Source organism: Gasterosteus aculeatus, chromosome 21 (assembly GCF_964276395.1).
Source record: "Gasterosteus aculeatus chromosome 21, fGasAcu3.hap1.1, whole genome shotgun sequence".
Classification (NCBI taxonomy): Eukaryota; Metazoa; Chordata; class Actinopteri; order Perciformes; family Gasterosteidae; genus Gasterosteus; species Gasterosteus aculeatus.
In genome coordinates, this window is record NC_135708.1 from 8,439,452 (window position 1) to 8,454,805 (window position 15,354).

Here is a 15,354-nt window from a genome sequence, read left to right on the forward strand (position 1 = left end):
CAAGCATTATTTTAAGACTGCTCCCTGATAGATGGTAGTTGTATAATCTAGTTGCTGATGGACTAGTAAATGAGGTAAATGTCTACCTGACTCGTAGATCATTCATGAGGTGCCGCGTTATTAACTACTGTCTCAATAATCCCCGGCGTGTTTGTCTTTCCATCCCCTGAGTGCGAGTGCATGTTTATTGGGTCTTCTTTTGGGTGTAACCTAACCTGGCATTGGCCTCTGGCCCTCTCCCCCTTTCCTCTGACTGTCTCAGGGTTCTAGCTCTGCCACCTGAGCTCCCCTCAACTCTCCCCCTTTTTGCCCTGTTTAGCGCAGATGGTGACGCAGGAGACCTCGGGCGAAGAGGTCTAGACTAGGTGACCCGCAATATGTCCATTAAAAATGCACAAAACTGATTTTTTCTTTTTTTCCTTGTATGTTTTTACATTTGCCAAATCAGGCAAAGTTGTTTGCGCTTATACGGCATTTGTTAAAGATCATTTGAAGCCTTCCCCTACAACACAAAGCTTGTATCTGCCGCAAGCTAGTTTTAACTGATATGATACCCAGGTCCCTGGTTGAGAGTCAGACCTCTAGTCTTGTTGATAGGATGAGAGATTGTTTTTTAGCCACAGGGGGCGGGAACGCTGAGGTTATTTTAATCCAGATGTGCGCCACGTGGCTCGAGTGTGCTGAGGCCGAGCTTACAAGTACACTGATTCGGACGTTTCATTTTTCTTCCGTCTCTCTCTTATCTATTCTAACATTCACTTACCATCCTACCAATCCTTTTTTTTCTTCTGCGTCGCCTCTCAACATCTGTCCTGCATCTGTCAAACCGCCTCTTTCACCGTCCACGTGTTTAGGAGGGCTCCAGGTGGAGCCCTGTGCCTGCAGTGATATCTGGTGAGGATGTAGGTTACCCAGCAATGCTGGTACTTAGTAGGCCTTCCAGATTAGTGAGGCTTACAGCTACCTGCTTCTCTTTTTCTCTTTGTCTGTCTGTCTCTCTCTCTCGTTGCAGGTGCATTGCTATTTAAAGCTCAAATTACTCATCTGAAAGTCCGTCGTCATCTAATACATGTTGGCAGAAGGTGGAGTGGATGTACTGTTTGCATTGAGGATTAATGCACCATCCTCTCCCTCCCTTTCAATAAACACAACTCCAGTCCAGGACGTTGAGGTCCTGCCAGGCTTACAGTGAAGGACTCAATGTTTATTTTCTTTTTTCGATTAAGCTAAGTGGGTGTTGCCCTTCTGCCCAACCCCCCCGGTCCATCCGTCCTCTGGTCCTTCTGTCGTGGGATAATTAATTCAACCATTTTGTGTGTGTGTGCTTGCGTGGAATTTGTGAGCGATGACTGATAGCGACTGTGGTCTCTCCCTTCGCTGTTAACGGGCCACAAAGAGACAAAGCGCTGCTGTGTGTGCATGGGAACCAGAGGGGCGGGCATGGGGGCAAGAGGTGTTGGGACCAGGAAGTGTTCAAGACTTCAAAGCAGGTCTATAATTGTTTTTTTTTCCTCTCTCATTTTCGTTACGTTTTCATTATGTAAGCCTCCAAATTATGCTTAAGCATGTCTTAAGCTGAGTTATCATTGGGATATAGAGTTTATTTCTTGTGTTTTTGTGTGGTGTATAATCGGGGAGTTGGATCATAAGTATTACAAGTATTTATCGAAAAGTTTTCAGGGTTTTTTTCTCCAGCAGACATTTTGGCTTAGCCTTGCAGGAGAAGCACAGGTGTTGCTAATCACATTAACGACCGCTGTTTTAATCGAGTGTCCTGGTAGACTGTGACTGAGTCAGCATGCACCACATGGAAGATGCTGCAGGAACGTGTGTGTGTGTCCTTTCTTTTAGAAGTGCTGTGGAGCATTAGCAGCCAGTGGATGAGATTACTAGTGCCCATTTTTACTGGCACCCTGAGGCCCATGTGAGGTCACAATGAGGACAGACAAACCAGCACCGTCTGTGTGCCCATACGCACACACACGCGCACACACACACACGCACACACACGCACGCACACACACGCACACACACGCACACATACGCACACATACGCACACACACAAGCATGCAGAAATACATGGTGTGCAACTTCACTCAGCTGTAGTCTGTTGTTCTCAGTGTGGTCTGGAGATACTCAGCAAGCCGATGGCTCCATCTAGTGGCCACTTATTGGGTTGCATTTTGACAGCAGCCTGGACGATACAGTGAGGAGTAAGGAATTATTGTTATTGTGATTAATATAGTAGGGTATCACTATAAAAAGCTTCAAAGGCCAATGTGTCTTGTCAAGCTGCATCTTCCCTCTTTCTTTGTGTTTTCACTGTTTTTTGTACTGTTGGATGAAAATAAACAGAAGCAAGGGCGTAGCCCCATGGAGAAACAAAAACCTTTAGTTTCAGGTCCGTTCAGGTGTTCCAGCTGTTTGTGTTGCAGGAAAATAGTGTCCCATTTGTTTCCATTTTTTGGAAAGCTGAGAGGGGGGGGGGGCACAGATTTGTATCCGTGTGTGTGCGCTCATAAGCAACACCTGGCAAAGTTCTGATTCTGATCTTTTGAAAGAAAATGTATAATCATAATAATAATCCTCGTGGGGACCAAGAGAAGAGGGATGACTTTTTTCTCCATTTCCCACTTAACCTCTCAACTGCATTTGCTCCCCTAATCAACTCTATTGCTTCTTCTCCTTCACTGATAATCAGGAATCAGGAAACATTTATTGCCAAAATATGTCAAACATACAAGGAATTTGTCTTTGCGGTTGGTGCGTGACAGTAGACAGTGTAACAATAGACAACAAGACGGCAGATGACACGCTGCAGCCTGCCCTTGTCCTTGGCTGTGGCTGCAGCGTACCAGACGGTGATGGAGGAGCAGAGGATGGACTCGATGATGGCCGTGTAGAAGTGGACCATCATCGTCTTTGGCAGGTTGAATTTCTTCAGCTGCCTCAGGAAGAACAACCTCTGCTGAGCCTTCTTTGTGATGGAGCTGATGTTCAGCTCCCACTTGACGTCCTGGGTGATGATGGAGCCCAGGAAACGGAAGGAATCCACAATAGTGACGGGGGAGTCACACAGGGTAATGGGGGAGGGTGGGGCTCTGTTCCTCCGGAAATCCACAACCATCTCCACTGTCTTTGGAGCGTTGAGCTCCAGGTTGTTCTGGCTGCACCACGACACCAGATGGTCAGACTCCCACCTGTAGGCGAACTCATCCTCACCAGAGATCAGTCCAATGAGGGTGGTGTCATCCGCAAACTTCAGGAGCTTGACGGACTGGTGACTGGAGGTTCAGCTGTTTGTGTACAGGGAGAAGAGCAGAGGGGAAAGAACGCAGCCTTGGGGGGAACATTGAAATGTTGTCCTGCGCACGTAAATGAAGCTTCGCCCGCGACTACAGTGGGATGCGCTGACATCGGTCGTGTCGCGTATGGTTGTGTGCACGTGGCTGTAACTCCACCCGCGTCTGACTTTGCACTTTGCGGTTCCTCAAAACCACTACGATGTAGCATATCTGAAATACAAATTGATTTTACATCCAATCTGTCCTCACACCCCCGCCCCCCCTTCTCCCCGTGCCAGTCCGCTCACCAGCAGGACCTGAAGGGAAGGAACTAAGAGTTTTCCATAAAAGGGAAACCCCACGTGGTAGCACGGCCCTCTCCTTCCCAAGCTCTAGGCGCAGCTGTGTAGGAGCCCGTTCAGTATCCTGGAGGATTGTGTCCTGATTGTGGGAAGTCATATGGGTTTATTGCCACGCCTGAGTCAATGTACTATCAGTACTAAATCGATATGTAATATCTAATCAATTTTGTCATTTATTTTTGCCTTTTCTTTGATCAGTTCCCCTTTTTGATTATGTCAAAATCTCTGTTTTTCAGCATAGGCCTTATATGGCTGCGTTCTATGGCTTTGTATGTTTGGAAAACACATAAGGCCTCCAAAAAAAGACATTTACCGCAATGTGTTAACGTTTGGGAGGATCATGAAAACGACACATTGTTGCCAATAAAAACCTGATCTCATTCATTAAACCAAAAACCAAGATGAGTGCAGAACCAAAGCCTCGTGGGATTTAAACGGTTGGTACGGGGGATCTGTAACCTGAACAAGTGTCACACGGTCTGCCCAATAGATCCTTCCTTTGCCCGGGCCCGGGTGTGGTTAGACTCTGATTGGCGCGGTGATCAGTGGATGCTGAGGCTGCTTTGGAGAAAACTGCCCCCCCCCCCCTTTTTTTTTTGAGCTGTAACAGGAGCAGGAGCAATGTAGTTCATGGTCATTCCGGTATAACCTCCCCTCCCCAAAAAAGAAACAGCCATTTGCTGGCCTTCCTTTCACTGAACGTGGGACAATCCAGGACAGGAACAAAACACCTGAGCAGCATCCTGGGGGGGCATGACCTCTGCAGTGTCCTTTTGTTGCACTTCCTGTCTGGGGCCCAGAGGAATCTAATACAATATAACCATGAGCGCAAACCACCCAATGCGAACGCTTCGTTGTGTGAGACTCTTTTGGCCATGTGGTCTGAACGGTGAACCTTCCATGGTGGCAGCCCACCCACGGGAGGAAGGGAAGAAGCAAAAAGTCCAACAGTAAAACCATACTTTCACACTGTTAATGTTTTTCGCCTCCGGACTGTTATCCCCGTCACTAACTTCATCAACATCCAGCTGAGATTTCGGACGGGCCCCTTTCTCCCAGCTGGGCGGAGAGGCTTGCTTTTGAAAAGAGAAGAAGAATACGTTTTCCACACTTCCCCGTTTCCATCTAGCCCCCATCCATCCATCACTCCAGACTATTTCCTCTCTAAACACTGATTTTACCTCCAGTTTCACACACCAACAAGACCAAGCAGACACAGCGTTTCCTGACATCCGTCCATGTGGGTCTCTAGTCTGAGGAGAGGGGGCTTCAGGTCCTGTCACAGCTGGGCTTATCCTGCAGTGGGGAAAGTTCCCACTAGATGGTGGCAGAACCATTCGAAGAAGTTAAAATGCAATCAACTGAGCCCCAGCTCTTGTCCACATAGCGTCTCCTTTCTGGACGCTTTCTCCCCCAACGACCATCTGATATTGTGTGATCTGAACAGATGCGGTTGGAGCATTCTGACAGAGGGGAATGTCTCTTCAACCGTGTCTATCATGATCCTTTTGAGCCCGGTTAAAAAGTCACAGGTGTTCCCAGCCCTGGGACATGGCTTACTGGCCCCCTTTTTCTTTTTTCTTTTTTAAAGCTCCTCAAATGGAAAGATGGATTCCTTTTAGATTTGGAAATATGTGGTCACTCCCCCTTTCTGGATGGAACCAAAGGGCTGATATTACAGTGCGGCATGTCTGAAGAGAATTCATGTCCCTTGTCTTTCCATGAGTCTGTCATTCCAATCACAAAGCCTTATGACAAAACCGTGCTCCGTCAACACTGAGCTGATTTAGCACAGGTCAGTTCTCTTGGCATGCTTGGGTTTGGTCCTCTGTTCAGACCGGCCTGCTCGACCGATTTTGTGGTCACTGTCGGAGGCGCCTTTGCCCTCCTCTGCTGCTCCTCTTAACCTATTTTATTGAAGTCTGCAAGGAGCTGAACAGTACGGACTCCATGATTTCACCAGGTTTTTCCTGTTTCTCAGTTTGTGCTCATGCATACAAATTGGCCCTGGCGTGACAGAGCAGCGGGGTTCTTGGTGGAAAATCAATCTTCTCTGAGTGCTGTTTGATGAATGCACCATATTCTCAAAGTATCAATCCAGACAAAAACATTTTTTCTCCTGATACGCTGTGTAATGACTTGCTTACCTGCTTGCTCAGGCATCTTCTGGGCATCTTCTATGCTTTTTCCACAAGGCTCCTCCTGTGGTCTGCCGGGTCCTGAGCAGAGTTCACCTCAGTGTATCAGACAGGCGTGGTACGGTTCACTGCGAGGGTTGCAGTCTTGGCAGATTATTATTATTTTTGTCTCAACCTCTCTGTGAGTTTGGATATCCAGGGGAAAAACGACAAGAAAATCCGGTGCATCACTGCGGGGGCGAACTGACAGGTTCTCTACAGATAACTAATTTGGTTAGTGTCTCCGGTCCACATTTTGGCCATTTCAAAAGTATGAACCATCGATTGCAGGGGGTCCCAAAGAGCCAGATGGGAACAGGTGTCTTGGCGGCGTCCTTCGGCAGCAGAAAGTCCGATGGGACTCACGGTCCACCCGGATCCAGTACTTCTAACTCTTCAACATGAGAGACACAAAACTTGGCCTATCCACCTGCTGCTGCTTCTTTTTTATTTTGAGCACTAAAGGGAGCCCAAGGCCGTAGGGTCCTGGTAACTGAGCTCGACCGGGCCACGGTCCATAGGAGCAATAGCCAACCGAAAGGCTCAGACCTAATTGTTTTCCATTCCAAAGGTTTCAAATGAAGCTTGTGCCGATGGCAGGACTTAGCTGGGCTTGTTGAGGCTGTTGATGTCATTATGTCATTAACTCGTTGACCGTGGAAACATTTGGAAAAATGTGGTGTTCTTTGAGAGCAAAATGAAGAGGCTGTCTCTGAATTTTGTCAGAAAATAGTTTAGTCATATACACATTGGTTGTATGGACATGAAACACGCCTCGGTTGTCGTCCTCTTGTTGTGCTTTCTGAGGTCAGCAACTGCAGCGTGGAGATCTTAATGAGCCGAGGCCTTTTTGTCTGTGACAACCGCGTCTTCCTTTGCCTGCTGTCTCTGACTTCTCGAGGTTTGGATATGCTTCACAGGCTTGTTGCATTGGCCTCAGCGGATAAAGTCTCCTTTGTCTTTAGCTGAACGCTGAATAAAAGGTGTGTGTGGGGTGCTGTGTGATGTGATGCTGTCTCGTGTTCAAAGCAACCTTTTCAGCGTGTTATCTCATTAGCACCGTGAGTCTACTGTGAGCGTACTGCATGCACACACGGACCATTAAGTGAGCCCTTTATTGTCAACTTCTGGCTCACCTACACACAAATTACCATGGTTACTGGCATGCCAGGTATTACTCTCTCATAACACAGAACACAGTGTTCGCTGGGGACTGACACGCGCGTGCATGTGGCCTGTGGGCCATCTCTCAAGTAGCCTCTAAAATGCTGTGTTCTCTCCTCGCAGGGCTCCATGGCATAAAGCCTGTGCTCCCATTCAGCCAGTCCCTGGGGAGGAGCCCAGCACTCTGACACCCCGCTGCCACTTTCCACAGCCCGAGGGAAACCAGGAAGCGGCCGGCAGGAGCCATGCCCGCGCTGGCCACCGGAGCCGGCCACGAGCCAGGTACTGTACGGACGCCTTTGGGCCAAAGTCCTTTTTCCATTCACATTTTTTAAGTCTACCATCCCTTGGTGCACAAAACGGATTAAATCATCTCGGACTTTGATCAGGTTATTTACATGAAGTACATTTATGTTTAAGAATCAGTACATCCTGGCACTGAGCTGCCACTTCAATTTGAAATTGGAACAGATTTTTCCTGAATCTTTAATTGACACGAGGGCACCTTCTAAAAACTGAGGTTGGAAAAGTCCATTTACACTGTATTTCACTCCCCAACCAAAAACGCACCATCGCAAATATTCCCAACCTACAGTTTATCAACAGAGCTAAAGTACTTGCGGGTGTACGCACGTCAAGCTTTTCAACACAAAGCCAACTGCCAGAAATCACGACTTCTTCTCCTCCTCCTCCTCTCAGTCTGGCCTAATGGTCGACTACATCATCAACACGCACAAACACAGAGGACCCAACAAAGGTAGCAGGGTAGCAAAAAGGACAAAAGCTGTGATCTGATGGATGGATAAAGAGCGTGTGCTCTTCTCAGCTCTTTTAACAGAGTTGCCGTAGCTCCCTCTGTCCTGGAAAATGTGTGCAGACAAAGTAGAAAGCCAGACCGTCAATTACGATTGGAGTCATTTTGGGCAATTACCGTCGTGGGCTCAGGTTTCCAAATAAAACCCGTAAACACTCCGTGGGCCCATCTCCTCTGCTGTCCCCCTGATGGTCTTGTGAAGTCGACTGTGCAGGTGGAACACAATGACCGTTAGCTGGCCAATCCTCACAGGTCTCGGTGAGCTCACTGATACTTGTGGCCGGCCCGGCATTTGGATCACAGGGCATCGGGGCCACAGGGTGGTATTCCTCTCGGCGTAGCAGTGATTCAGTTGAATTCACAGCGAGCGCTCCGTGGAGATGATGTATCTGAGATCCAGTGACGTGTGGTGATGTCAGTAAGGGGCTAGGCTATGCAAAACCAGATTACCTAATTTGTTGTTTAGGCTAACACGTCGAAACAGTAGCGTTAAATGTTACGCACAATGAACAAGCACAGCAAACACGGTCAATATCAAGAAATTTCCAATCAGGATGACATATCGTGTACTGCTCGCTCGCACACACACCTTTTGCTGCAGCAGTCCATCTAAGGCTAGCATAGACCTCCCTCTTTCTATGAACTCCTTTTTGGAATTAAAATAGAGTTTGGAGAAATTCCTCAATTCTGTGATATATCGGCGGACACCGCTGCTGTCATTTCAACTTTTACAACGTATCTGGTGTAGTGACATCAACTGCGCAGATGTCCAGTAATATATTGATTTGAATTGGTCCATGTTTGACACGTAACGTAGGATTACTGGCATAACACATTTACGTGCAAAGGCACAGCAGAGTTGTGCTTTTTGCCGTACATGTTGAAGAATACAGGATCGAAGTGCGCATGCGCAACACAAGTTTTTTGTTTGTCGTCCAACATGAATGAACAGTAAAAGCACTGCTTATCCTACCATTTCTTTTGTATTTGATTATGCATAACTGCTACATATGTCATTGTAACGTCTAAACAATTGGAATAACACACATACTGCATATATAAATCCCAAAAATAAACAGCAAAGATACACATACAAGTTTGATGCTCTGATGAACATTTTTATGTTTGATTTTTGGCAGAGTAGGCAGTGCCTACCCACACTGCACGTCACTGCTGAGATCTGTTGTATTAATTAGTTACTGTAAGAGACTAACCCGCCAGCTTAATATATACTAGTTGTTATAGACACTCTCCTCTACTAATTCTCTTTTTCAAGATGAATGAACAAAATGTAATTGTTTCCACTGTTTAGCAGCATATTAAGAACGTTAATTCAGCATCTATAAGCGGGACCCTGCGTACTCCTAGACGTTAGACGTGTAGGCAGCAACACCTCTGTGAACGAGCATACATCCATTGAGACCAACAATAGCTCCTCCACAAGCGCCGGCTGCCAGTAATCACAGAGACACGCCTGCATCCTGCCAGGGCCTTACTTTTGTTGCATTAGCAGCCCTGCCATCTACACACCAGTCACCACACACCCAGTCACACCGTCACACACACACACACACACACAGAAAATGAAGTACCGGGCCGGCGCTTTTAACATAATGGGGAAAATATTATCATTAATTTAACCATTCTTTAGTAGCAGCTCTATTTCATCAGCAGGTTTTTTAGATGTGTAGATCTTATTAGAACGCTCATTATTGGAGTTGTTTGGAGAGCAAACATGTGGGCAGACAAACAGGGCACATGTAAAACCATACCAGTTCTCTCTCTCTCTCTCTCGGCCCAAATAAACAAAAGGCCTCTGTGCGAATTGGATTCTAATAAATGAGACCGGGAAAGAAAAATAAAAAAAAGAAGTGAGAAAATTAATGTGAAAAACAATAAAGTGTTGGATAAGTGACCTTTTTAATATATGACCAGGGGGAATGTTGGAGAGAGTGTCCTGGTGATTGGGTTACCGTGGAGTCATTCCACTGTGTGACCTTCATGAAGGCTTTGGTAGCAGATTAACGGCGGGGGCTTTTACTTGATGACGCTGGCTCTGTTTGAGACATTTGTCCAGTGCATATCTGATCTACGAACGCACAACCGTTCACGTTGTTATAAGGCGGCCAAGAAGAGACAGAAATTGAGCTTTTAATTTGCACAATTAAAAGCTCATTTTTTATTGCGATTTAGGTGTTTGTTACACCTCGCAGGCCGGATCATGGGAAGACTGCTCCGTGGAGGCAATGAGTCTAAGCTTTGCTCTGATTAGCCTGAACCCCCCCCCCCCACACACACACACCCACACACAACTAACGGCAATGCAGCTGCTCTCCTCCAGACCACTTCTGTATAGTCACTTCCCTGCTCGGCCGGGGACCAATAGCCGTTGCGCCTTCGTTCAGTTTGGCCCGACTGGTCTCACTTTCTTCAGCCCCCACTCTGAGATCTTCAGATGGTGGAACCCAGCCCACTCCTCAGTCTGTTGCACATGATTTATCTCCCCACTGAGCTACGTTTGCTGCAAGGTTAAGTTACCAAATTTGACTGTACTTTGTTTTATTTTTTTATTTTACACAGTGTGGCTGTCTGTGTTTTGAAGCATTTATAAGTAACCACTTTTTATATATAGAAAAAGAGCCCCCATTCATATTTAAGAACTGATGCTACCGTCGGAACACAATGGCAAATAGGAAAACACAACGTCAATTTGGTAAACACAACTTTTATTTACAACACCTAAATATAATTGAACAACAAAACACCGGTAAAACAATGGTGAAACACTAGTAGGACACTTTTAAGACAAACATCGCCATCTCTCCGTGACTTCCTGCTGCTCTCACTTCCCCCCCTCATCACAGGCTCTCAGTCCCGCCACTGATTTATTGATTGCCAATATATCTAGAAAGCGCCATTTCTCAGCTTTCAGAAGCCGATTGTGCAAATAGTTAAGGAGTCACGGTAATTTGAATCCTCCATGTCACTTTCCGTTGCTGGCGAAAGGCTTCGGATTAAGAGGGTTAAAAGACAGACAGACAGTCAGTCCGTCTGTCCAATCAGAGGGGTCCGTCCTCTGCTATCTGCTATAAGGCCCTACCCTTTCCGTAAGAAGTTAATGTTGTCGTGCTTTCCTATAGAATTTTCCTAAAGTCCTAATCTCTATCATGCAGAAATTGAAGAAATTTCTAATAAATTGTGACTTTTTTTTCATTTTTCAGGTTTAAGTAATATAATATATGATATAATGGTAGGAAAAAAACGGATGTATGTATGTATGTGTATATAGGTATGATGAATGAAATATACCTTCGGAGTTAATGACCACTAAAATGTCCTCCTGCATCCAGTTCCACATGAGTCTGAAAATGTCTGCGTGCAGTGTCACGTGAGACCTGTAGTTGGTGGAGTACTACCCCGCCCCAGCTCTTGATGAGGGCTGTGCAGTAATGGCAGCTTGTTGTCTGTGGACGAGGAGCTCCCTCAATCAATCACTCTCCCATCACAGATGAACAACATCTGGCGGATGTCCTTCGGAGGTCAGCGAGCCTCCCGGAGTGAGAGTGGGTGTTTACTACTTGCAGCCTCATTTCCTCCCTTCTTCTGCAGTTATGCGATTGCCGTTTTGTGGGGGAGAGTTGAGTGGGGTGATATTGGTGATTTAGAGCCGGAGACTTCTGCACCAAAAGATAGCTTTAAATCTCTCTCTGATAGCAATGGGTGATGCCTTGAGTCTAAATGATAGGGTCTCTTTTGTGCATCACTCTTTCACAGAGCCCACTTCCAACAGATTGAAATGAACGTGTAATTCCTTAAAATGAATGAAAATGCGACATGGTGAAGAGTGTGTCCCCCACCGATCGCAATATGAGTGTCTAACCCTTCAGAATATTCGTTTTATATTCCTGTGTTGTGGTGTTGGCCTGGAATCTGACATCGTGGCTCCGGTCCCGTCATTATTCTGAAAGGCTTCTCCCTAAACAATGCCGATGGGCCACGTATCCTGCTATTTTAGCCAGTGATTTTTCAAGCTTCTCTCATGAGTCCTGAGTATGTGTAGCAAAAGATCAGACAAGACCGTCAGACCTGTTGTCCCCATTAACAGTGTTTCTTTTTGGCACGTATTTGAAAAGAAGTAACAAACCATTAAATGTCTTTCAGTGTTTTTTAAAAAGCATTCAGATTGACGTTGACGTTTTGATGAAATTAACTCACAAGAACCTTCATGACAATGAGGTGATTAGTTGAATCCGATATGTAAAACTATGGCCAGCCTCCTGATTCAGGGAATGGAACAAAAAAGATGTTGTCATCACTGAAATCTGCAGGTTTTAAACTGACTAGTCTTCCCAATATTGATGCTTTGTTCAACTGCCGGCTGACAAAGCCCCCTCCTGCCATGCGCCATTAGACTGCGTGGTGCCACTTAAACCATATCCAAGACCAGCCCAACGGCGTGCTGTGGAGCAGGCACTTCTGAAGGCCCCGATTCCCCTTTTATGAACCATATTAAAGTTAACTGTGTTATTCCAGGCCGTACCTGCGTGTTCTATCAAGATTTACAGCCCCCGCAATGCATTTAAAGATAAAGGTGGTTCGGACACGCACAGCTGCAGAGGAGGTGGGCGACACTCTCATGCAAGACGACATGGAAACCTTGCAACGGGACAATGCGTTTACCAGACCCTCTAACAAATGACTGGCTCCATGTGTGCATGTTTGTGATAGATGATAGTGATAGATTCCAGCCATTCTCTCCAAGCGTCAACTCCCCCTGGTTGGAAAAGGTGATGGCTCTGTAATGATTCTAGGTAATGAGATGCAGACACTCCTATGGCGAGGCACTTTGTGACTGTGTAGGTTAAAATGCAATGTGATATGATAAGAATATGGTAATTTATTTTTCTTTTCCTGTCAAGGTTAAGTCTTTCCATCCCAATGTCTTGAATACAGAGCATCTGGCCTCGTCATAGGGAAAATTCGGGGGCGCACTTTGTCTTTGGTGGGTGGGTGGGTGGGGGGGGTAGGGAGGTTCCTCTGAGAGCCCTCCATTTGTTGTGGTCGCTGGCCAGTGGCCGGCCCTGTGCCGCAGCTATACAGTACTGAAACACGATTGGTTGCCACTGGAAGATCTATCTGTTTCCAGTAACATCAGAACAAAAATTTCCACATCATTCTACCGAATAAAAGAAAGCACAGCCAAAGGAAGCAGTTTTAGAAGAAAGAAACCAAGTGAGTGCAGCTGAGAGTGGGGAACAATGACTTTTATTTGTTTTGCATACGAAGAATTCGTTCTATTTTTGTTGATCCTCTGCCTAGTCACACATGCTACTAAATTGGTCACTGGCAGGCATTACGTGCATTAGAAAATAACCTGAGAACACTTTTACAGGCCATGTGCGCTGTTTGACACCCGGGGCGGCGGTATGGTGAGTAATGGCCTGCAACTCTGAGAGCTAGGCGGCAAAAAGATTCAGAGTGCAAATGCAAAGCACAATTTTGCGCCCGCTTTGGCCTTTTAAGTGATATTTGCTCGCCCCCCCCCCCCCGATATCCTTCGCTGAAAATAAGTGGCTGGCCTGGCTTTGCATGGACAATGCAGACCAGAAGGAGAGTCTGGCGTTGGTCTGTTGCCAGAATAACAGAGGTGGCAGGCCATTTGGACGTGGCCGGGCTGTTTTGGCGCTGTCAATGGTACAGCGGGTTTAAGCTCCGGCAGTTTGGGCAGGGCCAAACATTGACCTTTAATCTCCATCTGAGGAGCGAAGTGTTCTGGACGACCACTGCCAAACTCTGCCTCCCCACAGACATCTGTACCTTCCCTCCTGGCATCCAAGACTTTCTATCATTTTGTTTAGATAGTCATAACCTCTTTGTCTTTCCTCCATTATCAATTTGTCTCACTTTCCACCGTTCCTTACATTATATATCATTTGTGATTTAGAGGGAAGTTTAACTGCTCAGACCTGGACAGGATTTCAGGCTCCTCTACTTCAACTCCAGCCAGGTTGTAGGTGTGATGGTTAGAACTGGCTCTCTGAGGGACCCAGCTGACTATATGCATTCAATTGTGCTGATTGGACTTGTACTTTTGTCCCGAGCTTTGTTTTCAATGTGCTGACAGCCCTTTGAAGTGTAGAGATGTGACGAAGCATGAAGCAGAGGACGGGTGGGGATAAAGTCCTGCAACCTGGGTTCTCTATACGCCCCATGGAGGAAGCATGATCTCAGCAAAGGATGCCAGATTATTTCTAGGTACCGGAAATGACACACAAGCAGAGTTCAGCCTTTGGGAGATTGACCGTCGACATATGATCAGAGGGATGGTTGATTGGACCTGGAACGGCCTAAAGCGCTCTCAAGTATTGTTTCCATGCTGTGGAGCTCGAACTAACATCTTGCAAAAACCAATCAATCTTTGTTTTTTTTATTTGTTATACCCCTCACCAAATGATGGAGCTATACTGAAACTGCCACTGCTGAGTTATGTTTTAAAGATCACTCAGTCGTTCTGAGTAATTTTAATTGTATGTATGTCAGGTGACATGGGTCATGTTGTCAATAGAGACAACCATTGCGATACTTTCCCTGCTCCTTTGATCGGGGGAAAGTTTTCAATGCGATAAGGCCCTGGTAGTCAGGACTGAACAGTACGGGGGCAGCGAGCTGATGATGTAACAGTCCTAGGTTGGCTGTGAACAACGGGCCCTAAACATTTCTCCTTTTGTTTGGCACCTAAATGGGCTTATTCCATCTTCCCGCCCACTGTCTGTCTCGACTTCCTCCCCTCAGAGAAAAAGGTGTTTACGCTAGAGCAGGAGTGATCGCTGTGATTGTTACTTTTTGCTGTTGCACCTTTCATGGTTTTCTTCGTCTGTCTGCACTCACGCTTTAATCAGATGTCGTTTATCTCTCTGTGTATCTCAGACATTGTGTTAATTTGCTGATTCTGGCTTCAATTTGACTTTCTGTTGCTGTTCTGTGCCTGTCCTCCACTCTGGGATGGAGAGTTTGAGGGTAAATCGAGCCAAGATTGAATTAGGCGACCCACTCGTCTGCTGCTTTTCTTCCCACCGCCGTGCCATCATTTGTTCTGTACAAGAAAGAAAAAAGCTCCCACGTGTTGTCACAGTTCTCTTCTCCCAGAAGTTTGGTGCCCCTCTGAAGGTATCCCTGAATGATATATGAAGGAGTTCAATAACCTATTGGGTGCCTGGGCGAAAGTGATGGGGGGAAATTGAGTCCAAAGCCAGCGTTCATTTCCTGTATCCGAACAATTTAATTTCCAGCGGAAAGTTTCTGTGTGGTTCGGGTACAATATGGAAGTGCGGTCTCCCAACATGCAAAGTCATGGACAGACTGATAAATGCGTCTCAGCAGACCATGGGGCCTCGTCTTAAGTAAAGGGGGTAATTTCCTCGTCTTGCTTTGCCCTTCACCCCCTTTGCCTTTGTGACTAGCAATTGGATGCATATCACGTTTAATGCATTTCACTGTCTCTGTTTTACTGTGTGTTTTTACAACAAAGGGATTTCTGAGAGACTTTCTTTGT

At 46.3% G+C, this 15,354-nt stretch overlaps 1 protein-coding gene across 18 annotated transcripts in view; it reads left to right on the plus strand.

Moving 5' to 3' along the window:
- mpp7a (MAGUK p55 scaffold protein 7a) overlaps positions 1-15,354 on the plus strand; it is a 98,271-nt gene that overhangs the window by 14,142 nt on the left and 68,775 nt on the right. For all 18 annotated transcript variants that reach the window (XM_078096984.1, XM_040167358.2, XM_078096982.1 and 15 more), the window contains exon 2: positions 7,112-7,270. In XM_078096984.1, coding sequence (XP_077953110.1) covers positions 7,234-7,270 — 37 coding nt within the window. In that variant the 5' untranslated portion in view covers positions 7,112-7,233. The remainder of the gene's footprint in view (positions 1-7,111; positions 7,271-15,354) is intronic.